General features: G+C 41.0%; 1 protein-coding gene across 2 annotated transcripts; it reads right to left on the reverse strand.

Annotated features, from left to right (window-relative positions):
* Positions 1-3,507: 3,507 nt before the first annotated feature.
* tapt1a (transmembrane anterior posterior transformation 1a) lies at positions 3,508-24,993 on the reverse strand. 2 transcript variants are annotated; one of them, XM_079557278.1, is made up of 15 exons: positions 24,779-24,993; positions 22,226-22,356; positions 19,298-19,416; positions 18,484-18,519; positions 15,632-15,794; positions 15,312-15,447; positions 13,584-13,681; positions 13,422-13,491; positions 13,079-13,159; positions 12,884-12,993; positions 11,452-11,511; positions 11,294-11,362; positions 11,156-11,232; positions 7,006-7,178; positions 3,508-4,287 (listed from the first exon to the last, which is right to left on the reverse strand). In XM_079557278.1, exons 1-15 carry the CDS (start codon positions 24,972-24,974, stop codon positions 3,950-3,952), a joined length of 1,857 nt encoding a protein of 618 aa, XP_079413404.1. In that variant the 5' UTR covers positions 24,975-24,993; the 3' UTR covers positions 3,508-3,949. The 2 variants fall into 2 exon arrangements, with proteins under 2 accessions (XP_079413404.1, XP_079413405.1); XM_079557279.1 differs by lacking the exon at positions 18,484-18,519.
* Between the last annotated feature and the right edge of the window lie 1,129 nt (positions 24,994-26,122).

Raw genomic sequence — 26,122 nt, forward strand, 5'->3', positions numbered from 1 at the left:
TGAATGGAACTTGTGTTGATGTGAAGTGAACAGTTTTGTACATTGTATGTCAGCAGTGCCTCTTGGCAAAGATTTCCCTTCAGTCCATCTTGGCCGCCTGAGAAACGCACCAAGAGTGTTATAGTAGGACAGCAGTAGCCTTTGCAAACAACAATGTGTACAGAGGCGTACAGTATGATTAAAACAATGCCGTTTTCACATTGTCCATACATGATCCATATTTGCCCTCCAGCATAGAAGAAAGAAAAGGCCCCATCTGCTTAAGACAACATGATCCAGACAGACTGAACTCTCTCCTAATAATAACACTGGCGAGGACTTTCTCTCGTGGCCCCGATCTGTAGCCGTCTCCACAGTGCCTGTCTGGATGATAAGGAGCTTACGCGTCTAAGAATGTGTGGATATTCCGAGTTCTCTGGGACAGGTGAGTCAGAGCTGGCGTCTAAACCCGATGGGATTAACCGCGCACGCCCCATACAACGCAAACTTATCAGCGTCATTCGGCTATTGATACAGTTTTTGGCTGCAATTATCCTCACGCCCCGAAGACAAAACCAGAGCGGCGTTAGCAAACCAGTTTTAATTCATTCAAAACAAGAAAGAACAAAAAAAAGAATATTTACACAATGTTACTGCTTTGAAAGTAAATATGCTGTAAACCGTGAGAGAAAGCAGGCAGTGTGGACCCTCAAAGAGCACTTCTAATGTCACCCCCGCAGAACATATCGGATTCTGAAAATGCAACAAAATCATATATAGTTTTATATTATCTTTTCACATCAAAGGTTCCGAAAACAGAACCATCTCTCATATCAATAACTATAATTGCAAATCTGGTACAATTATTAACAACAATATTTACACAGTCTGACACTTAAACAATACAAAGAAAAAATAAATTAGATTTTAAATAACACAAATGTACCATTGAATATAATTAATGTGCTAATACAATACAGCACCAAAAGAAAATGTAATTTCACCTATAGAAGATGTCAATTTGTCACATGGCACAGTCGATTTAAAGTGATAGTCTGTAAGCTAAAATGTTTTACAAATTTAATATGTTGCTTATAATTGACCACCTGGGACTGAAATGAATCTAAGTAATATTCTACAATAATGTTATTTTTTTGTCTGAAGCCCCTCCCTTTGTGGATCTCAGCCACCACTTTGACCAATGAGACGAGCTTTCCAGCACAGGGAACAAGGAGGGTTTGAGTATCTGCCGATATCAGATATTAACCGATACCAAGAGACTTTCTTAAAAGCGGCAGCTGTGAGTGAAAAAAGTGAATGGTCTCTTTTCTCCAGTGTCACATCAAAAAGTCAAATCTTTTCTTGCAAATGAGCCAATCCAGCAGTGGCTGATTTTATTTTATGAAGTGATCCAATCATAATTTATGTCTCAGCTTTGATTAGTTGATGTTAGCATTAGGATGCTGCCGCTAGCATTAGCATACTGTTGCTAGCCAAGCCATGGCGATCAAAAATATGCTTTAAAATTAACTCAAATGCCCATATTCACTGACATTTAGTTGTGGTTCAGTATCGAATATTTGTAGCCTATACCCGATATTGTATTTTGTCCAGTATCGGCGCCAATATCCCATACCAGTATCGGATCGGTGCATCGCTGGCTTTCAGGCCCAATCAGGAGGGAAAGGTGAGGGAGCTTGACAGTTGCTTTAAAACTTCTCATTTTGCAATCTTTCAGACCATCACTAGAAATTCTGAATACAGAATGTTTCACCCTCAAAAGGATGTTCTCTCTTTTTTGTCTGAGCAAGCAAAAAACAAAAAAACAAAAAGGCAAATATCTTAAGGTTCAAGTGTGGAATTGTTAATTTATGCACTAAATTCCCAAATCAAAATTCTATGTTTCTATGTTCTATGTCGGTTTAACATAATCATTTTGCTGATTCAGTCCGATATTTCAATAACAATCGTATGTTGCATATGGAGTCTATCGTTGTGGCTTTGCTAAATATTTGGCGTTTTAGAACCCACGTAGGTCGGACTATGATGTGATGGTTGGCAAAGTGCTCTTGTAAACATTTTCTTCTTTTAAATATCAGGTATGATGTGTCGATCATATTAGAAAGGCAATCGTGAAGATAGATATATTGCTTCTATAGTAGTCTAAAGTTGTAAACACTGAATGGTGAAATGGTGGTGTGAGACAGTGTGGTCCTTCTTCAGTGCAGTCTGGCAGGTAAATCTAATGATGATGGAATACGAACACAGCCTCCGTAACAAAGGTTGCCAGAAGCTCCTGTTTTCTTATCACGTTCCACAAAAGCTGCGAGCGTTTATCTGTGAAATGGTCCTTTCTGTAAACAATATCTGCAACAGCTCAAAGCACTAAGCGGCTTTATCTGTTGGCTGCGCAAACCACCGAGGCTTCCTCACGACTCAAAATGTCATGTTCACAAAACCTGTGGTGAAAGCAGAGAATACCGCCTTATTTAAGCTTTTAATTTGTGGAGATGAATAAAGCTCATTGTGCGAATGCGCTCTTTTCTTCTCACAATAACAACTGGATACAGTTTTTACTGAATGCGATGGCACTTCTGTATAATCGCCAAAAACGTAGCATAGGGTGAATTGCTTAATATCTGTCCGATGAGAATCTTAACAGGCTAATATGTGGTTATCTAAGCTAGTACATCAAGCCAGCCATGTTTTCAGAGAATAAATTGACTTCTATCATAGACTTGCTGTGAATCTCCATTACACAGATCCAGAGCATTTGGCTTTTAATAACTTTGACTTGCAAATGCCAGTGCTCCTGCTATTGCGCTCACTCTTGTAAACAAGGGCTTTTAATCTTGCAGATGAGCTGAGATAGTTTCACTCTAAATGGCCTACAGTTTAAAACTACCGCTGTATCAAAATGTCTTTTAGTTTATGGTTAACATTTCTATAAATACTGGGTTAATCCACATGAAACGGCAACTGGCAAAATGCGGAAGTCATGTGATGCCAGTGATACCAAAGCTTTGGTTAGTTGCAATGGATTATCAAACTAAAGCATTTGGCAGAGGATGCCCTGTGCCAAATGGGCCAAAGCTTACCGCTACTAGCTACTCCTGACACCCATCTCGGTTTTTGTTCTCCATTTCTAGAACACGAGCCCAATACGACACAATCTTGCAGAAAAGTTGTCAGGTGGCACATTTTAATTGGCAGGAGCAGACGTTTTGCGGCCGCTTGACTAATAATGTTTCTGGTCCCGAGCGCATTTACGAACGGAAGAGCTTGTGTGCTCTCTCCATCTCACGCCACTCAAACATTGTGGCATATTTATGTTTCTAAACTTGAACTCTTTTTTTTTTTCTGTTTGGATTGGGGAAGTCGTGTTGTTCCACCAGTAAATTGAGAAGTAACTGAAGTGCATATAAGATGACATGAACAAAGGGTACACTAATCTGGGTACCATTTTTAAAACCAAAAATATATTAATAACAATTAGTTAATAAATGAATTAGCATGTCCTTTTTTTCCCCCAGTCCAGATATGTACGCATGACACTGCACTTCAGGCCAAGGGGCGAGAGCTGCCTTAACCAGGACCATGGCAAACGCTAAGTCCTATTATATATTAGCTGCTCACTTTTATGCATTGTCAGAAGGCTTAAGAGACAATAGGCAGATCTTTGTCTTGTGACGTAGCATAAAAGCTAACTGAAATGTACGAATGGTCCAATAAATTCACAGGAAAGCCCATTTAAGATAATGCTGGTCCAAATCCAAACTTTTGTCAACATTAACATTTCCACATCGTTCAATCCAAAACCCACACTTCTGTCCCAATGCGGTTAGTTCAAATTCGACAGCAGAATCGTCAAAATAAGTTAACAACATAGCAAATAATAAATACTGTTTGGATGCTGCTGGCTGGGCGTTCTTCCTGAGTGGTTTCACAGCTTGCATTAGTAAGTTTTAGTTCAATCAATGCGGCCGTCACAGTCGGTGTAGCGGTCCAACTCTAACAGCTCTTTCTTGGGAGTCCTGTGTTTGAGCTCGGAGTTGGCGCCCGGCTCACCCTCCTCCTCTTTGGACAGGGAGGGGATGGGCTGCTCGGGCTCCGGTGGTGGGGTGGTCGGCCGGTCCTGGGAGGTGGAGGCAGCGGAGGCGGTGGGGGCGGTGGCAGCGGCGGAGCACACCTCGATAGGGATGGGGGCGGAGGGGAACAGGACAGTCCTGGCGGTGGGCTGGGTGGAGATGGGGATGGGAGGCTGTGGGCGGCACGGCGTGGCTGGGATCCGCTCCTCCATGGATTCGGCTGAGGAGAGGAGACAAGACGAGGTTGACAATACAAAAAAGTCCCATATTGTGAATTTCTGCGACTTTATGGGAACATAGTTGGACAGTGTTGTCAACCTGTGACCCGGGGGCCGTCTCTGACACGCAAAACAATAACACCTGCCCCTCATCTTTCTATAAGCAGCAATTTCAGGATATCGATCAGCCAGTTCAAAGTCAAGCTGCTCAAACATTCCTGCCATTTGTCTAGTCTCCATTTCTGATGAGACCCACCACTCTTCTGTCATCCGCAAACTCGGCGAACATGGGTCAGCTGAGTAAAAAGAACAGGACTCAGCACACAACCTTGGAGGACTCCTATGTTCAGTGTGACGATTCTGGAGATGTTTCTACCAACGCATACTGACCGTGCTCTTTCAGAAGTAAAGTCCAGGAACTAGTAGCACAGTGGCCACCTGGGTGAACACAAACTATGCCTTTAAAGTCTGCACCACATCTTTACATTTGAAGGAAACACCAATCATGTTGCACATTGTTGCAGTGAATACAAAACTCGGTGAAACATGTTTAATCCTTAATATAACATGTTTTCCATATGGCTGTACTCATAACTCCTGTCTGTCCTCGGGATAAAAGATGGCGTACAGGCAGATGGTACGTCTACTGTTATGGGAGTGCACAGTGTTGTAAAGCCAGACAAATGACTGTGCTTTCACTGAGCAGCTGCGTAAATCTACAGTGCTGATCTGTGGTTAATGTGGAAGTTTATTAACAGCATTGGCAGGGTGTTCACTGTGGGGTTCTAATAAAGGCACTTCTGCACAGCATTGTCAATAGTCACACTTGTCATTTTTATGCTCACTACTGCCACCTCAAGGTCATACGTGTAACTGCAGGTTCTATATGAAGCTGCGCATCATGGCACTTCAGACCCGAATAACACGTTTTTGAGGCAGTTGTGGTGAATAGGTCTGTGCTCATTCTACACATTAAGACATTGCTGGCACATGTAGGGGGAGGGAATTACATAATTTCAATAACAGAGTTTGGATCTGACAAATAGCATGGAATAGCTTTGATCAGAAGCAGGTAGTAGCCTACTCAGCTACTTTTACTTAAATCACTTTTTGTAGTAATATTAATTCATACTATAGAGGTACTTGCAAATCTGTGAACACTTAACTACTATTTGAGTGTGTGTATATAAGTTATGTGGTTATCTTATTGTTATGTCTGCTACACTGTTCCATTTTATATTGTATTTTACTGTAGTATGTGATTTTTTAATTACTCTTTCTAGGTTGCCTTATGAGATCTGGCAGGGGGACTACTGGTGAAAACTAGCCTTTTGGCTAATTCGGGTACATTTACATTGTCCTAATGTGCATTAATGTACATTGTCCCACTTAAAACTAAATAAATAAATAAAATACTTGAGTAATAGTATTTTGGAGTGACAATACCTTACTTAAAAAAAAATATATATATATATCTTCTTTATAAGTGACAACAATTTGAGTTGGCATAAGAAATAATGTAAATTATGTCTGATGTGTCCATTATTTTGTGTTTTCATAGTTTGAATAGGTCACTACTGAAACACACGCCATTACACATTATCCCTCTTATTGTCCCCGTTATCATTCAACATTTGACATGACTAAAAAGCAATAAAACCACTGAAAATGACAATACCAATAGCCTTGCCCAATCTCAGAGCCTATTATTAGTTACTGTGCTGAAGCGTGTTGCCTTCAGCCGTATGGGCGCCTGTCTCTTTGTGAGGAGGAGGCAGGCTCATTTGAAATGGGCCTTGGTGCAGCTTTGATGTTTGATGCGACACGATACGGTGGCACACCATCGGAATCTCATGGTTTGCCTGTTCCTGCCTCAGTGCAGCGCGCTCCCACTGAGAACACAGCTGTGGGGATATGCATGACAAGAAAGCCCCTCTGCGCCTCTATGGATGTGCGGAATAGAATCGCTGCAGTGCTTGCGGAAATGTGAATGCGATTATACATGTAGCAACAGCAGTGCAAGGTTTTATAAAGCGGGAGTCTGCAAACAGGACCTCGGGAGATTCAAGTCTCTTTCCAAAGATTTCACCATGCACTTGAGTCAATATTGATTACTGTCTTGGCAAAATAACTTATGTATCAAGTCATATTTTTAGTTGCATCTTCTCTATAATAACACTCCAATAAATTATTACTTAAAGAGAAACTAAAGGCCAAAACACCTTTTTTTTCTGCTGATAAACTGTACATTTCATGATTTTTAGTAGTATTATCTGCTGCTCCCACTCATTACATGGCTTCATACATAGGCTTAAACCGTCTATAACAGTGTGTGTACTGCACAATACATCCCCAAGGCAGCAGGTGTGCGTGTCAGCTACTCAGCCACGCAGTGTGAGAATTTTCCGTGTTTATTTGACGTTGTTTGCGACGGTTCCCTTGGCGCCCCTCTCGCTTCCCCCCCATGGTCCACCAAGCCATAGAGGTCACTTGATGGGTGATTTGGCACGCAAACCTTTTTTTTTTCACTTTTAGGGCCTAAGAAATGCAGTGGTTGAAAGTTCAAAGTATAATATTTATCTTTGAAATGTAGTTCTCAACAAAATCTCAAAAAGTAACGCACAGATTTTTAAAAAACTCTACTGAAGTGCAGTACTGATGTCAGTTTACTGTCGATTCTAAAAGGCCACGGTTTCGGCCGCTGTGTGCGCTGTGATTACCCGTGGGAGTAGAGTAGGGCGCCTGCTCAGTTTGGCTTGAAGTCTCTTTAGTGCTTCCCGCTGTTTCAGTGGAAGGTTGCTCGTACAGCTTGTCCTCCATGTTGGCTCTCTTTATAAGAACGCAGGACTTCCCCAGCAGCATGATGCTGTTCAACACCTTGAGAGTCAGGAGCCTATAAAGACACAAAACAACAAGTTTAATGTATGATGCACAATTTAGGCTTTCTAAAATACTTCAAATGGAATGAAGGGACTTCTAAATCCAATATTATTATTTTAAGCTTCTCTCTTCCAAATAACTATTGTCTTTTTGCACCAAGCGTTTGAGAGAGTAACCTTTATCTGTTTGTATAGACGATAGCAAAGCTGACTGAGCTCAACAACAGGCATCCAAATGTTACATCTTGCTCCTCCTTTATTTCTAATATGCTCTAGTAATATATTCCCCTCATTATGCAAACCGTATATCACCCCATTTTAATTGCAAGACTCACATAACATTTTAATTTGTTCTGATGCAACTGGAACAAACCGGAATGATTATTTTTCATCAACATCACGCTGAAAGGAAATGGTAATGTGTTTTAAGTTACATAAGACAAATAATCCTCATCTCATCAGCATGTTTTCAGGGCTTTAGATATAAAAATCTTCTTTCTTGTGTCGTGCTTGTGGCATAAGAACAGATTGCAACTACCACATCTGCGAATCGCAAAAGGTGCGACAAGTGAGTTTTGCACACTGTTCCACAAGTTTTACCGTATCCTACGTTAATGCAGTACTAAGTAACTCATGTCCCTAGAGGCCATAAGCAGCACTGCAGGTGTCGCAGCATGTTGCGTTGAATTGTCCGTGGGAGTAAACACTATGGAAAAGACAAAGGGAGAGAGGGATATTGTACATCCAATTACACAACTGAGATCATTTTTATCAGCTTCTTCTTCATGATTCCATTAGTGTGCATTGGGGCCTCCGACCCGGTTGCAGCAAAGTTGCAATTACGGTTTTCTGGCCAGAGACACCAGGGGGAAATTCAAACTGTCAAAATGCTTAAAAAATACTTTTTGTTGCATAAACAATTGATGAACAATTAGCTGCAGCTGTTTTTGAACCATAAAAAATGCATTTGAGTGATGTCACACCCCCGACACATAGAAGTGTGTGGCCCATATTGTCATTGTCAAAAACACAAGACAATTTTCCTAAACCTACATTCTGCCTAATTCTTTCTCTAATGAGTGGTGGGACAAACGGCAACGTTTTATACAATGATTTTGTTTTATCACACTGTGATTGGTTAAATTCCCTTGTCAATAACTCTGATCATGACAGACGCTGACCAATACAGTACGAGGAGTGGGCGGGGCCTTTTGAAACAATATGATATGACATTGCCGTATCCATGTATCCATGTAGCGAAATCCCAATTAGATCCTTTCCCCTGCTCCTCACTGCTCCAGTACAGGATACTGATGCGCCTGTGACTTCTGCTTCAGCGGCGAGTGACGAGAAGCAGGCAGACACTTTTGGGTCTGTGGTCCACTGCTCGCTGTGTGGCGGGGTGTTATGGCGAGAGAGCGCGTCAACACTGCACACAGTCTATTTTTAAAATCACGGCGGCGCGAGGTACAGCCTGGAGATTGCACTGGAAAGATGACAAGTTTGTGTGCTCTGCCCCCCTCAGGGAAACTTCAAAGGTGCAAACCCAATGGAATATGGCAAATGAGTGTAGTTGTAGGGAGAAGGATACTGCTAATGCTTATGAGCGTGAAGCGAGGGGGGGCGGGGGGTGTTCAAGTGAAAAAAAGTAATAACATGACATTTAAAGCATGAATAAATAAAAGCCTGTCGTAATGAGAAATAATCTGATTGGAACTAAATCATTCAATGCATGTCATCAAATCATTTATTAAAGATGACAAATATATTTTGCATGCATGAGCTTTGATTTGACCAATGCAGAGCAAGTCCCTCACACCCCACATGCAGTAGCTTTGTAAGTATCACTCCTACTAAGTATTTCTCCCTTAAGTTTGTTAATTTACGTATTACGTATTTTCCGTCCATCTATTTTCTTCAGCTTTATATGGGGCCAGGTTGTGGAGGCAGCAGTCTCAGCAGAGATGCCCAGACTTCCCGATCCACGCACACCTCCTCCAGCTGTTCTGGGGGGACCCCGAGGCGACACCAGGCCAGCTCAGAGACATAGTCCTGGGCCTTCCACGAGGCCTCCTCCCAAAAGGACATACCTGGAAGGGAGGCGATCAAGAGGCATCCAGAACAGATGCCTGAGCCACCTCAGCTGGCTCCTTTAAAAAAATGAAGGAGCAGCGACTCTACTCCGAGCTCCTCCCGGGTAACTGAGCTCCTCACCCTACATCGAAGGTTGCGCCCAGCCACTCTGCGAAGGAAACTCATTTCGGCCACTTGTATCAGCGATCTTGTTCTTTCGATCATTACCCAAATCTCATGACCATAGGAGGGTGGGAACATAGATTGATCGGTAAATCGAGTGGTTTTCTCCGATTGGTTAATTTGCTTCTCCGCACCATCACTGTAGTTGTATGGTTTTGTATGACGCACATCAGAGGTTATTTATCCCTCTTCATTTGGATGCATAGCCAAACTTGATCAGACAAGCACAATATCTTACAGGGCAGAAGGTGGTCAAATTTAATACCTTTTAATGCCGTTTTTAATGCCCATATCTTATATATCTTTTAAGGCCACAAATGCAGAGAAAAAAACACATACTTCATTTATGAAGATGTGCAAACATTTCACTAAACAGAGGAATGAGAGGACCATAATTTTGATACATTCGATGAACTTATACAGTAAAACTTGATAAGCGATGTCAGATTTAATGCCAGTTTGAATCCAATTGTATGCTTTTCAATTACATTTAAGGCCTTGATTTTGGCGCAGTTCATTTAATGACTTTTACTGCTTTTTAATGCTCTACAGAAACCCTGGTCTCCCGGTCTCATGGTAAATACACTTTTCCTGCATAAGGCATCGAGTCTCCTGCCCATTTTTCATCTATTCTCTAGGACAGTGGTTCCCAACCTTTTTTGTCCCACGTACCCCTGAATCAAGGACAGTGCGTGTCATTAATCATATTACACTGGAACAAGCCAGGCTGGATTGTAGCCCTTTATTGTTCCGTGCTTGCATTTACAAACCCTTCCATTCACATCAGCGCACACAGATATATCTCTATATCATTTCATCTGTGGGACACTCCTGCATGCGCTTCCCACAATCCACGGCACCCCGACATATTTTGCAGTATCTGCACTTTAACCTTATGTCTTATGTGATAATGTGTCTCACATGAAAAGAGCTGTTTTAGTTCAGGAACAATGATAGGATAATACGGGTTATATTGGCCACAATAACATCGTTTAAAAGTCCTTATTTAATAATCCATATAAACTGCAGCTGCTTCATTCTAGTCCAGTGCCAGATTCCCTTGGATCCTCGTTTCAGCCATGGCTCCAGGCTGGTGAAGAAGCACCAATGGCCTAATTTGTACTATTTTGACTACTAGTAAATATATCTATTCCCAACATAAAACAATAAAATAAAATATAATAATTATCTGTATCTTGCAGAAAAGTGCAAAACAGACCAATGTCATGCTCTCTCCTCTGCCTGCTTCCTCCTCTCCATGTGCATATAACTCTTGCTCCTCCTCTCTCCTCTCAGGACAGGCACAAACATTATAGAAAGAGGCAAAATACCTAAATGCCTCCTTTTCAAGTCAAATTTCAAGGAAAACTTTGTTGACACCTTTTGAAACACCACGTGCACTGTTGTGTGCGCATTTGATGATGTATCTCATGGGCAAGTTTTAGCCAAATAAAAAAGTGTCGGCTCTCTAGAGCTGTTCGCTGCGTAATGCCACACCCCTTCAGACAAAATGCTTTATTACAAAATGAATCTTATATATTTTTTTATTCATGGCGAAACCCCCACAATATTTTTTCATAATTTAGCCCCATTTGGATTTGTCAAATAAATCATACATTTTCCCACGGCACCCCTGGACTTGTTATGAGGCACACCTGGGTTTCCCCCGGTTGAGAACCGCTGCTCTATATCATCTCTATTGATCCAATACTGTAATCATGAAGAAAATACTCACCCCAGATATAAAAGGAGCACACAGGTGTACGCCAGCGCTCCTTGCACTTTGACTGAACTCATGACCACCCGGATAAGCTGTGGGATCACAAATGTTACACAAAGTCCAGTGAGTAATCGCTCATGTGTTGTGTCCTACCAAAATGGCTGAGGGCAGGGGAATGAAGCCCATCCTGCGGGCCACTGTGTCGCTGTAGTCCGTATAGGCCTAAACACACGTGGGAAGAGAGAGAACAGAGTGATTACCCATAAGGCTGTGTGGGCTTATTGTGGTTTACGTAAAAGCCATTATCGTACATTTTTCTGCCGACTGCTGAGGAGCTCGAAGGCCAAGTCCGTTCGGTATTCGCTGTAAACCTGGGAAAAGACAAGAAAGGCGCCATGGAAACAAGTCTCTTACTGCTGTGTGTCGCTTTATTGGAAAAATCGGACTGTTCGTAAACTGTTCCATCATCGAAAATGTGTATTGTCAAAGAGTTCTTGCGAATGATGGGTGTTGGCTGGGTGTTACGGAGCAGTGGCACGAAAGCAGCATTTACCCAGCAGAGGGTAAATGCAATCACTCTGGAGCCTCACAGCGCTTTCTATGCAGCAGCCCATTTTACATCCATCAAGAAAAGTCCTGCATACTGTTTTGGCGTTATGGCCATCATCAGGCAAATGACTGAAGAGCTCTTTTGTCATTTGTCTGATGAAAGCCATAGCGCCAAAACATTGACTTAAATTCCTTAAAAAATTAAATATATTTTTGCAAGTTTTGGCAGTGTGTGGATTCTTCCTGATCAATGCTGGACAAACAAAAACTATCCTGGAGTGAGTTTTCAGTATTTTCTAATGAAGATCAGGAGCGTTTTTCGTCGTCTAAGTTGGTCGATAGCACTGTTGCAGCAAAGACAGTGCATTGATGTTTAGGCTCATCTAGGATACATTTTTTTTGTCCTAGACCAGTGCTTCTCAAACTTTTCAGCTCTACATGTGCTTCTCCGAGTCTGCGGCACCCCAGCCTACATATTGTTTTTGTTATATCTGTGCTATATCATGTCTTATGTGATCATGTGTCTCACAGGTGTTTAATACTATTGCATTGATAGGATGACACAGGTTGTTTAATAATCCATGTAAGGCTTTATTCTTAAGTGCCAGATTCGATTCCTTTAGGCTCCTTATTTTAGCCCAGGCTGGTGATGCCTAAACTGCACTGTTTTAACTTGGATTAGTAAAAAAAAAAAACCTAGCCTACTACCAACATAAATAAACATATCCTGCTTGAAGTCAATACAATGATTATCAGTTTGTTGCTGCACATGCAGAAAAGCGTAAAGCAGAAAGACCAATGTCAATCTCCTTCTCTTCTCTCTGCTGTCACAGCTCCAACTCCTCCTCACTCAGCACAGGCACAAATGTTATGGGGAGAGGCTAAACGTCGAAATACCTCCTTTTCAAGTCACATTTCAAGGAAGACATTATTGGCACGTTTGAATTTGTCATATAATATAAATCATACATTTTCCCATGGCTTCCCTAGACTTACCCCTGGCCTAAACGAAACTGCGACTGATGGGTTATTCTATTCTTCGCTTCTATCCCCTCCGCCAACAGTCACATGACCACAGTTGTGCATGCAATAACATGCCAGTCACCAACTACTTTGAGAAAAGCTGAGGCTTTGATAAAACTGAAAGTGCCTTATTATAACGTAGCTGGAGACGGAAGGCCAGAGGACACTCACCTCTGCGCTGATGTTATTGAATTTAGTGACAAAAGCGTGTTTAATAATGTCCACAGCCACTTCAGAGACGACCACCATCACAACCACGGGGATCAGCTTCCACAGGTGGCCTGAGACGACAGAGATGATTTAGCTTCACCCAACGTAACAATCATTTGCGTATAGTCAAGTGTGTGAAAAAAAAAAGAGTGCTACCAAGGTTCCACGCAAACTGCTCCATGTTCCTCAGAACCACGATGAGGAGTAAGATGTAGCTGGTGAACCTTTCTTTAATATCTGCACCAAAAGATGACAATTTAGATTTTAAAAAAACAGCATGATCAAATTACAAGTGTCTTACAAGTGTCTTACAAGTGTCTTACAAGTGTCTTTCAAGTGTCTTTCAAGTGTCTTTCAAGTGTCTTTCAAGTGTCTTTCAAGTGTCTTACAAGTGTCTTACAAGTGTCTTACAAGTGTCTTACAAGTGTCTTACAAGTGTCTTACAAGTGTCTTACAAGTGTCTTACAAGTGTCTTACAAGTGTCTTACAAGTGTCTTACCGCTGTTTGACATTTGGAATAAATTTTCCTTCCCAATTTTCTTGAAGACGTTTCCTTTAATCTCCACAAACTGCAAGGGAAAACGAAACAGTACAAACAACAAGTCAACAGCACAGTTCTACCCATGTACTTGTTCTTGTAAAAGTTGGCGTGGATACTGACGTTGTTGGACATCATGATGGTGAGCAGGGACTTGTTGTGGGAGTTGAAGGCCACGTTGAGTGTGGAGGCTTGCACCATGATGAGGATAGTGTGGAGAACTGCATGAGCGCTCAGGAAAAAGATGACAGACCTGGACTGTTACTCTGTGTTATACAAAGCACGTCGGAGGAGAGAATGGAGGCAGACAGCAGAGCACACAATGTACAGCAGTCAATGTAATGATATAAAGTTAATGATATAAAGGCCAAGTGTTTCAATAGACTATTCTGAACAGCACAATCAAGCTGTGATTAGTTATAGATAGTTATAGCGCCCGGTGTAGCATTTATAGGTGACATTAACATTGATGTACTCCTGAGTCCTCACACTAAACCTAGCTCAACCTCTGAGGAACAGCTCTCTAGTGATGAGTTACAAAGTATCATTACTTTTGGCAGATTAATGTCAGGATTAATATCAAATGGATACAAGTCTGGTAGTAAAAGAAAAGTGTGATTTTTATGGTAAACAAATAAAAAAATACAAGGATTTATGTATGCCTCTCTTTTTATTTTAAACCCCCCACCCTCATGCTTTAGTGGAATAAAAGAGTACTCTTCGAATGTACAGTCAAATAGTTTTAAAGCTACTCTACGCGACCCCGTTTTGCCGGGCCGGCATGGTTGCATTCCCACATTGCATCGCTAAATGCATCACACTCGCAAACAGCCTTCATCACATAATCAACATGAGCCGAGCATGCAACTGAAAGTTGGCATCGCCTGCTTCCCCTGACAGGTTGTCCCTGTGCTTTAACTTTATGTGATTTGTCATGACCACCTCAGAGGTTGTGAGTGTTCAACATTTGCCTAGTGGTCCCTTTAAGGTGATGTGAGGGCGAACCTGTGTGTGTCTACTTGGGACCGCTGTTGCCTATGCTCAATGGCATAGTAGCTTTGGGGCCCCAAGCTAAATATTCACAGAAGGCCCAATATATGTAAGGGATAATACCAGACAAGGTGTCCATTATTATTCTTTTGATTTAATTGAATACATATAAAATAAATGAAAATCCATCAATAGAAAGTTGTGATGAAGGCTGTTTTTTTTTTACTTTAAGCATGTAAAAAGCATAGTTAACATTTTATTGAATTTGCTAACTTTAATACAACAGAGGTGAAGTTATATATGACCTCTGCTGAGTGGGGCACAGTTGTTTGTATATTTTTCTGTATGTGGCCCTCAGTGAAAAAATGTTGGACTCCCCTGACCTAGACCATATTGTATAATTATATCAGGGCTGCTTTTACAATCAATACTAATACCATCATCAATCAGTGATTTAGCGCACAAACACAGGATTTGAAACCTGCATATCATTTCTGCTGAATTCAAGCTAACACTTCATAGCAATTAGCATAGCATAATCTGAGAAATTACCAACCAAACTTAAAATGTGCGTTCTGCTAACAACTTTCCACTCATGACACGCAACACCATATCATAATAATATTACAAGAAACTGGTTTGTTGCCAAATAATAAATGACGATGTGATAGAATCATAACTCTGCCCAAGACTTGCCCTGCTGGGTTGTGCCTTCCCTAATGGCCATCTGCGCCCCAGCCTATGCTTCAGTTCTGCTGTTTGGATCGACCAGGGGATAATTGTTTTGTTGCTGTAGTCAGACCTTTAATCGTCTAACCCCGGATCAGGTTATGGCAGAACTGCAGCCCATTGAAAGGATACGGACATAGAAAACTGCCATGATGAAGTGGGGGATCACTCCGATATTGTCCCTCTTGCGGGCTTTGGGTTCTGTGGCCGTCCAATACAGAGCATCCAGGATGTCCTGACCGAAGGACGAGAAGAGACGGTCTGCCACCTGCGGACAAGTTAACACGTCATTATTTTCATATACAACTCATCACTGTTTAGTCAGTCGTATTGGTGAATTGAGAATTAGACCCATCTATCTGTCCAGAATAGGAGCTGTGCAGAGTCTTAGCTCCTACCACATTCTCATACACACACTCCTTCCCTTTTCCGCTCCCCACAGCGGGGCGTACCTCGAGCATGTTGAAGATGAGGTAGAGCTTGATCACGGACTGGCCCCTGATGAGGTGGTAGATCATGGCGTAGTCCAGGTAGTGCATCATGGAGTAGCAGAGCACCAGGATGAGAGCTTTGAGCACGTCACACACCTGCGCGGGCTGCAGCAGGCGCGCGTCACTGCCGGACCAGAAGGCAAGAAGAAGAAACCCTTAATATGTTTCGACTGGGGCGGGTTTTGATTGTTTGTGATTAGAAGCGGGCCCATCTCCAAGCATCAAAAGCAATCACTGGACACTTTCATAAGGCATGGAGGTCTGGATGGAACATGAAAACACTTTGACGAAATGGAAAAATAAATATAATGAACACAAACAGCATTTCTCAACAGCATTTGATTAAGTACAATCCGCTATATCAATATGTGTGAGGCAGGAAAAGGGGATTGCAGAAGTGTCTCGAATGTGGCTGGATGGACAAGAACAATGTCGGCTAATGTGCTTAATCGACTGTCTGTTCCCTGAATGAAAGCCCAGCTGATCAACACTGAGTATCAGCATCTGGGGCTCATTACGCACTGACAAAGACACAGTGATTGGCCTCAAAATGGCTCTGCGTGCTTAGACTAAATAAGCCAAGCATTTAACCATTCATCGTGAAGGAGAAGAGTTTTATATGGTATAGTATATAGCTCTAAACTGGAACGTGAAATAGTGTCACTGCAGCTGAAGAAAATGTTTGAGTTTGGCACCCCATCTAGTGGTCATGTTAAAGGAATAGGCCACCGTTTTTCCATACTGAGATATGTTCTTACGTTAGCTTTGACGAGTTCTTTAGGACCTGTCTGATCTTCACCCGTGCCTTCAGTCACGTAAACACAACACAGACGGCGTTAGCATTTAGCCTCTCCCCCTCTCCACTATAGCTCCAAAACAGGTCAAGATAGAAGCTACCAAGCTCTTCCACGTTTTCCCTATTTAAATATGGTTACGTGAAGTGTTCCACTACAAAGTATAATTACACAAAATTAAACAATGTGGATTTTCTAAGCGGATAAAAGGGGGAACTATATTGTAAGGCGTAATAATACCAGGAGTAATTTGGCATCCGCACAGTAAAGTGAAGATTACTGCGCAGTAAAGTGAAGATTACTGCGCGGATTTCAAACTACTCCTGGTATTATTACGCCTTACATTATAGTTCCCCCTTTTATCCGCTTAGAAATTCCACATTGTTTAATTTTGTGTAATTATACTTTGTAGAGGAACACTTCACGTAACCATATTTAAATAGGGAAAACATGGAAGAACTTGGTAGCTTCTATCTTGAACTGTTTTGGAGCTATAGAGGAGAGAGGGAGAGGCTAAATGCTAACGCCGTCTGCGCTGTGTTTACGTGATTGAAGGCACGGGGGAAGATCAGACAGGTCCTAAAGAACTCGTCAAAGCTAAGGTAAGAACATATCTCAGTATGTAAAAACGGTGGCCTATTCCTTTAAGAATGACCACCTTTTTTCATTGGCAACATGAAAGAGATTTTGCCTTACAATTTTGCCTCTGTGCTGTAATGTCAAATGAAGATTGCCAGGTCAACACTCAGGAGCAAATTAACCACTTCACAAATAATAAATAAATATCCCTATCCCTCCCATTTAAAACAAAATATCTGCTGACTGTAAACAGTTAGCCTTGCCCGTTATCCTGTTAGCTTCTTCTTTGCGATTCTATTAGTTTATATTGTGCCTGGGACTCAGAGGCAGGGAAGTTGCAACAGAGACACCAGGGGAGATGAAAGATCCCAGAAAGATCCCATTAACACTTGTACTACCCCCAGAGGGTCTCGAGAGCCACTGCAGATCCAGGAGCACAGATTCACGGCCGTGTATCGGACCCGATCCAGCCATCAAATCTGATCCGATACTGATCTGATCCCTATTTTCTATGTACCATTTGTTTATATCGTCAGAATTTAGCTTATTGATGCTATTCCATGTAGTGTAAATCAGTTTGTGATTTAATACTTTACACATTCTTTTGGATTTAGTGAATCCTTGTTATAAGGGGGTAACATGATATTTGACAGTGATGGTATTTACGGCTCTTTATTGGGAGCCGAGTCTCTGTTCATTTCAAAGAGCCATTCAAAAGACTGGCTCTTTTTAATATACAATTTTTAATAACGGCAGCCAGATAACTCACAATATCTAAGATGGGATCGATAAAAGGCAAACTTTTTATCATCATCTAAAATTTCAATGGTACTGACATGTTTGTGAATAAAATCTTTTGCCACAACTAACAAAAAGAGGCTACAACTATAATCTGACAAATAATTTTTACTGCATTTAGCTTTGGCTTTAGAGCAAAAGGCGTTCAGTTGTCGCCTGCTCCATTGTTGGGCTGATTCTTGTGTTCATTTCGGGTAAAATTTAAAAAACGGTCCCGCTCTCCGTTCACCTTAAAGAGCCACTCGGTCATGAATGTCAGATCAGTAATATTTGAAATGAATGTTTAACGGGGTTGCGACAAGTTTTCGTTATCCAGTATAGATAGGCAGAACAAAATATATTCCTATATGCTATATTTCTGTCCAGATTTAAAAAAAAAAAAAAAAAAAAAATGAAGGAAAATGTGTAAAATGTGTTATTATGACACAACTTTCAAAAATTAAGATCAACTCACAATATGGGGGGGGAAAGAATGGGGACTGGACTTAAGCAAACTAACGGGGCATGCGAACAGTGCTGCCTTCGGTGGAAGAAAAATAAACAGATGAGAAGGAACAATGCAGCCTTGTGAATGGAGGGGAGCAGATGTTTGGCAGCACAATACTGGAGAATGAGGATGCTCTGGGTGCTGCTGACGCCTACCTGGTCCTGTGGCAGTAGGGGCACACATGTGTGCGGCTGCAGGAGGCCAAGGAGAGAACACACACAGTGGGCACAACAAGACTACACCTTCTTGAAATGACGCTAGAGCTAAATTAGAAGTAGTTGCTGAGACTAAAACCATGACTAAAATCTCCAGATGTTTTTTGTCGACGAATACAAAGTGAATAAAAATGAAAAGAAATGACTTAAAATTTTAAACTTTCAGTGACACACAGTTTGAAAGAGCCTCATAACATTCAAAGGAACAACTAATCTGAACACGTGGTACAAGCTAAATAAAGCAGCGTAAATATAATAATACAATGTGTTAAATAATATAAATGTAAAATGACTAAATTAGCTCTTTCTGGTCTATTATCCCTCTGTACACAACCACACAAAGCAGATACTTTTACCAATTTAACCTCTTAACCTCCGCCTTAACCGAGCGCATTTCCTCCAGTTCGTCTTTACCCAAATCGAAACGCTTCTTGATGGAGCTCACAGCCTATAGGTCAGTGTAACGCCTCATTTGAAAGCTAAGACCAACAAAACTGGTCGTAACCTTTTTTATTGCGTAGTTCCCGCATTTTTTAAGCGTTTTTTGTTTTTAGTTTTTTGTCACTGTCACTGTCACTGTTTTGTTGCATTTTATCCTCATTTTTGTCGCTATTTTTAAGAAGCCTTCAGACTTGGGTAATGCCAAACTTGGTTCAGGTGGGGGTTAAGAGATTAATAGAGCTCCAACTGCTACATTATTGCTGTACAGTACTTTAGCCAGTTTATGATTGACTCATTGCAAGACAGTAGTTACCTAAAGCCGCAGCAGGGCAGGGTGAGCAGGCGCAGGGCAGCCAGCAGCACCCTGAGGGGCAGAAGGGTGAAGGCGTACAGGAAGGCGTCCATGCACAGGAAGAAGCCAAACAGCATCAGCTAAGAAACAACACACACATAACGGTCATTGCATCAGCGAGGCAAGTCAACAAGACAAGTTCACATGCGAGACCAAGTATGAAATCAGATCTCACAGTTAACGGCTGGGACTGCGCATCGTTTCTCTTTTGCTGTGGCATGTTTTTTATTTTGATGACATTTACGTGTAGGGCAGCGGTAGCTCTGATGGTCGAGCTACCATCAAATCAGAGGGTTGACGGTTTGAACGCCGGCTGCGCAGGTGCAGACTGATACGGAGTCCTTGAGCAAGACACTTCTCCCTCCCTGCCTGTGTGAATGTGATGTGTGAGTGAGAGGTTGGCTTTTGTCTGGTTATATCAAGGCAGCATAGCGACATGATGCTAACTTCTAGGGTAACGACTGTTTCCTGTCTGTAGCCGTGTGTCTTGTTAAAAAAAAAAAATATTTCGACTGTACGAGGCAGAAAAACAAGTACCTATTGGATCACTTACATTTGAAAAAAATTCAATCAGTTTTAGCCTTGATGCGGCTAATGTTCATAATGAAGCTAAAAAAATGCTAAAACAGTACTAAGTAACTCATGCCCATAGAGGCCAAAAGCGTGACTGCGGGTGTCGTAGCATGTTGCGTTTTTTTTATTCATCAATTGTCCGTGAGAGTAAATACTACGCTGAAAAGACAAAGGGAGAGGGGAATACTGTACATTCAATTACACAATGGAGTGGGCTCCGACCCGGTGCAGGCAAAGCTGCAATTGTTGTTTTATGGCCAGAGACACCAGGGGGAGATGAAAGACCCCCTAATCATCCCATCAACACTTGTATTACCCCCAGAGAGACTACGAAAAGGATTTATTAAAGGTAAAGAAGTTACTTAGTATTGCTTTAAAGGGGCATTATGCAACTTTTTATGCAGAAAAGAAAGATATTAGTGTATAATGGAAAGTAAAGGTGGCATGCTGACCACTCCATTCTTTCTCCAGTTCTCGGTCAAAAAGGTCAAAAAAAGAGCACCAAGTGATGAAAAATGAAAAAGTGACAAAAGAGTGAGAAAAACGTGACAAAAAACTGACGAATAACTGATGAAAAACTGATGAAAAAGTGACAAGAAAATTACAAAAAAGTGTCAAAAAAAAGTGTCAAAAAGCAATGAAAAAGTGGCAATAATGTGAATGCACTCAATTAAGGCGGGGATTAAGAAGTTAAAATCACAATACGAAGCAAATACATAATAATAGGTGGAAAATTATTTACTACGTTTAATTATTGTCATATTTCATAACTTATAATGACTATAATCAAAATCTAAAATGATGCTTCACCACGGCACCAGCAGGGGGCGCATGGACTGGAGTCATTAGTCATTAGCAAAACATTAAATAATCAAATCAAGACAGATGGAGGGACAGACTTTCAAAACATGGAGAAAAAGAAGCCAGAACTTACCTGAATGTTGCGCCATATTGACCAATACATGTACGATCTTTCTAATTGCTGTACTTTCTCCATACCTATACATTACTACACATTCCCTATACCCTATACATTATTTTCTGTTCACAGCTCCATATGTCGGGGAGGGGATTGTCTGCTTGCAGTTGTTGGAGGCTGTTTGGCACATGTGTATTTGCTCTATATTGTCTTGTATTGCCGTTCAGGTTTGAGTTGTTTACTCAGGAAACAAAACGCCTACTTTTTTCTGCATTTCATTTCCGACAGGGTGCATTGTAGCGTCGCTGGAATGCACAGTTTGAACTACCCTAATGTATTTTATGAGTGGATTGTAGTTACTGACGGTAATTTGATGAATAATAATAGAGGAGAGCAACCAATTTCCTGCATGGAGGCAAAGGAGACACGTGTTTCAACACTGCCATCTAGTGAGCGTTCGGGGAATGACAAAAATACTACGAGCACATAAGCACATGGTTACGTTAAAGAACTCACTTTTAGACGGTTTTACCAGTAGCAGGACTTTGCCTTTAATATAGATCATAGTTAAATTACTAAATGTCAGGCAACCAAAATAAAGAACAGGCTTAAAGTTTTTTAAATTTATGCTTGATACACTTCTATTGCACTTTTTTACATTACACTAATATCTTTCTCTCTCCATTTATTTTAGTTTATCCCACCAATGTTTCCAGTTACTATTAAGGTGCATTATGGATTTTATTTGTGCATAATTGACCTTTTTGTGACCCAATGGCTGTATGAGTGGTCAGCACTGTGCATTTACTTTCCGTCACTGTGGTCTCTATGATGCTCCAGGATCGGATCAATCCACTGTGACAGTAAGTAAAGGTATTTCACATAAAAATTCTGTGTTAATAAAAAATATACGATTATGAACATTAAGAACAATGGTTTCTGCCATTTTTATGCTTGAGAGTAACAGTTTGAATGGCCTTCAATCGTCATATAGTCCTTTGCTCAATGTTGTTATCATGACAGGTCCAGTTATGTGATTCTTTTCGGGGTCATATAGGGGGAAAACAACATTTCTGCAATACCATCATAGGGGGAAGGCAATACAATATTATCAGATTTTAATATTGTTAAATCTTAAGCTTTTATGGAGCACAACAATGAGCAGGGACTTCAGGTTTGGAGAGTAAAGTCGAGGACACGTGTGCAGTTTCGCCTAACTGTCTTATTGTCAAGATTTACTCCGTTGTTCTATTGTTCCTTTAAATGTGTAACTTCTGGGGGTACACATAGGGAAATGTACTTTCATAACCAAATACCCTACCCCTCCTTTACGCTCCATATATTGAATACATGACAGTTAGACCGGTTAGACATGTATTATGTACATTTTCTTGTACCTTCTCCAGCTCTTTGGGAATCCGCATGCATGTGTACACCTTCTCCCGCTGCTCTGTGTACTTAGCCTCATTGTGCTCCAGGAAATAGCCGCTGGTGAGTTCTGTGCAAATGAAGCGCTTCAGCGACGGATCTAGAACGAGCAGTAACAACAGTCAGTCAGACAGGCAGACGGGGAGCTTTCCACAAGGCTTTTATCTGCAACAATCACGAGTAGCAACACAGTGGACTTTGAAGTGGGCGACTTTAGCAAAAAAATGTGAGCAGAGGTAAAGCAAAATGTTACAAAAGTGCAATATATATGGATTCCCTTTGCAGATGTTCAGATGTAACAGTAGCAACAACAAACACTGCTATGCTCAGGCATGTTTAGACTGCCCCCCATACTGTCTTAAAGAGGGGGTATTATGCTTTTTTTTCAATCACATAGCACCAGTCTATAGCACACTCCAATGATGAAGAAACCTTCTGTTAGTCTGTAAATGCAGTAAATTAGAAAAACTGCCTTGTATAAAATTGCTCTCTCAAAATGGCTGTAGTGAATGTCTTGAAATAGGCCTCTGTCTCTTTAAGAACCCCTGACCCTTTCTGACATACTGTCTGTGGCATCAGTGGGGAGGGGGTTCTGCTGAGGAGCAGTGGTTGGTTACTCGGCTGGTGACGAAAGCTCGGAGGCGTCTCCAGGAGGTGGGGGCGTTCCTAGGAGGACTCAGGCAAACCTATCCCTAAAATGGCCGCCATCAGAGTTTTTACAGATTACTCAGAAATACGTGAATGTGCCAAGGCAACACTTCAGGCATGTTTTTAATGAGGGAATGACATAATAACATGATGTAAAGCTTGAAAAAGTCGATTTTGCATAATACCCCCCCTTTAAACATTTTTCCACTTTACAGAAATAGAAAAATGTCAAACATCATTATACGAACCCCAACCCGGGCCGACTGTACGGTGTTCAACAACAAGCATGCCGAAACGTATACAGCTCTTAAAGCTTGCAAGACGAGGCATTGAAGTTAATTGGATTTGAGGACAAAAAAAAAAAAAAAAATGCTCCGAGTAGAGGTTAGTAGTAAATATAGCCCTTCTCCAAGCATGGGGTCAGAAAGACAGCAGCTGCCTCCTGAACAAGAGCTATTCACGGTGGGATTTACGTCGCCATAACCGCTACATCGGTGTTGAATCTTGAGATAAAACCGCCTTGTTTACTTTAAAGCTGGGGTACCTGATTTTTTGGTTTTGGCCCAAACCTGTTTCTAGCTCTCACAGTCCCTCCTGTGTATTCAAATTGCTCGAAGAATGTGATTCCAGACGCATTTCACACCCACATACAGCATTGAGTGGTGACGAAGTGAAGCAGTTTGTATCTATCTTCTTCTTTCATCCATCGCGCAGTAAAACTTTAGGGGAAGGCAATACAACAAGGTCTGTGTTTTACTGTGTTTACAACATACTCTGAGGTGACAAAAATAAATGTATGACAACACCAAAAAAATCAGGCAACCCCGGCTTTAATGTTGTTTTGACTCATTTCTCTTTGGAGGTCACTGCCTTTCACAAACAAAAAGGCGCATCTAGCATAATGTTTAATTTAATAACAAACGTTCTCAAAACCCTGTAGTGAATATGAGCCAGAGCAATTACCAATAGAAAAAATACAAATCTACAAATGTTGAACTCGGATGTTAACGTTAATGACAAAAGCCATTACCCCACTATATTTATCCATACCACAATCTTAATTACTACTACTACTACTGTAGGCCTAAGAAGAAAGAAGAACATAGGTATCATTTTTGTATCACTTTCAGAAATAGTTAGTATTAGTCTTATCTCATGACACATCTACTATGTGTGTTAACAAACGCCCTTTACCCTGGTCGTGGTTGTGGACACAACTCACGATAATTGCTCAAAGCAGGCAACTTTTATACTACTTTAAACTGGTAACAGGTTATTGAGCACAGGCTGTCACAAATGGCAGTAATGTACACACACAACTAAGCAGTCATGGGTTTCATGTCTCAAATAGCTGATGTAGTTTTCAGTACGTTTGACAGAGTCGCCAAACAGGTTTTGAGACGGAACAGAAAAGGACCTTCTTCACAGTGTTAACTTAGGGGAGTTTGTTTACATTATTGACGCATTCAACTCGTCAAACTTGTAATAAGGCACATGCTAACTTTAACTTTTGATAATAACACTTGCTGATCGAAATCCCCATGATATCACAGCACGCATGTCATGTCATGGGTCTTATACAGTTTATTTAGAGGTACTTTAAGTTAGCAGATCTTTAATAATCGTCTGATTTCTCTTTCATTAGCCAGTTAATGTAGCTAGCGTCGCGCTGTCACAGATCAGGCACAGCTGTTGGACCAAAACATGCTGAGAGATGTTTTTAACACATCATGCAAGAGTCTCACACAAGTCTGGTCTAGCAGCAGTAGATCGATCTCATTAAACCTGGATAATCATTATAAAGTGCACAGAGATGTAGCGTGAAAACATCTTTATGTTTCATTAGCTGATTAAGATGCGCGTCCATGCCATACCTTCGGACTGCTCCTGCTGCTGTTGCCCTCTGTCATCGCTAACGTCGTAAAAGCCTAACGTTTCTGGGTGCCCTGTCGTTAGATCCATCTCCCCGGACTTGTGTGAGTCATCCCACGGCTGAGTGTGTCTCCTTCTCAGGTCAGCGCTGTCTGCATCTTTCTCCTCTGACGGCTCGCTGGCCGTCATGTCCGCCATCTTTACTTTGGAGGCTGCCGCCGCGCTGCGTCATGCTTGCTACGTCAGCGTCACCATAGTGTTAAAACTACTTCAGAAATACATATAAAAATAATATTTGTTTTATTAATATAAAATTAAACATTCTTACATGCTTTAATATTATTATTATTATTATTATTATTATTATTATTATTATTATTATTATTATTATTATTAACAACAACAACAACAACAACAACAACAACAACAACAACAACAACAACAACAACAACAACAACAACAACAACAACAACAACAACAATAATAATAATAATAATAATAATAATAATAATAATAATAATAATAATAATAATAATAACATCGTTATCAATAAAGCTGAAATGTTGATCAAAAGCGCACCTGCCCCCCCCCCCACCCGTCTCCCATTATTTATCTGATGAAATGTGCTGGTGCTATTTTGATTTCAGCTTTGTATAAATTAAATGTATTTTCTTTCTCTTGTTCATTTTGTTTGATTTCTTTGTTTAAAACAATGTTGCAAGTGGTTTTGCCTCCCATCACCTCAGGGTCCAGACTATATATTTCTATGGTCCAGACTTACATGGCAGGGAAGACATTTTAATTCAATGTTTGCACATGCTTGATGAAGATTATTGTAATCTGTTTATATGTATCTTCCCCAGTGAGCGCATGGAGATAATTTTACTCCAATGAAAAAACTACAGAACTTGTCTTGTTTTATTTTTTTCCTGCCTTACCTCATTTGTCCACTTGATGGCAGCAAAGCTCCATCAGTTTGTACAGATCTTTCAAAGTTTCCCCAACAACAACAATGATGAGATTTAACTCAACTAGGCTATTTGCTGACAGTTGTCTATGCAACGAACCAAATCACATCAACCAGTAACCAAGTAAGTGGAAGTAAAAGCAACAAAGCCCAACATATGTTTCCATAATGGTTGAAAACCCATAATGGTCTTTGTCGCAGTGCATATGACATTAGTCAGTCCATTTCATCTACACATGTAGATCACATCACAATGATGTACTGGGTATAATCCACAACATACTGATTGGGGAGAAGAAAACAAATGAAGAATAGATACTGCTCTATTTTTATTTGTGTAACAAAAAAACAAAAAAACAAGTACAGTCAGGCTTTAATT

This window comes from Gobius niger (genome assembly GCF_951799975.1).
Source record: "Gobius niger genome assembly, chromosome: 5".
Classification (NCBI taxonomy): Eukaryota; Metazoa; Chordata; class Actinopteri; order Gobiiformes; family Gobiidae; genus Gobius; species Gobius niger.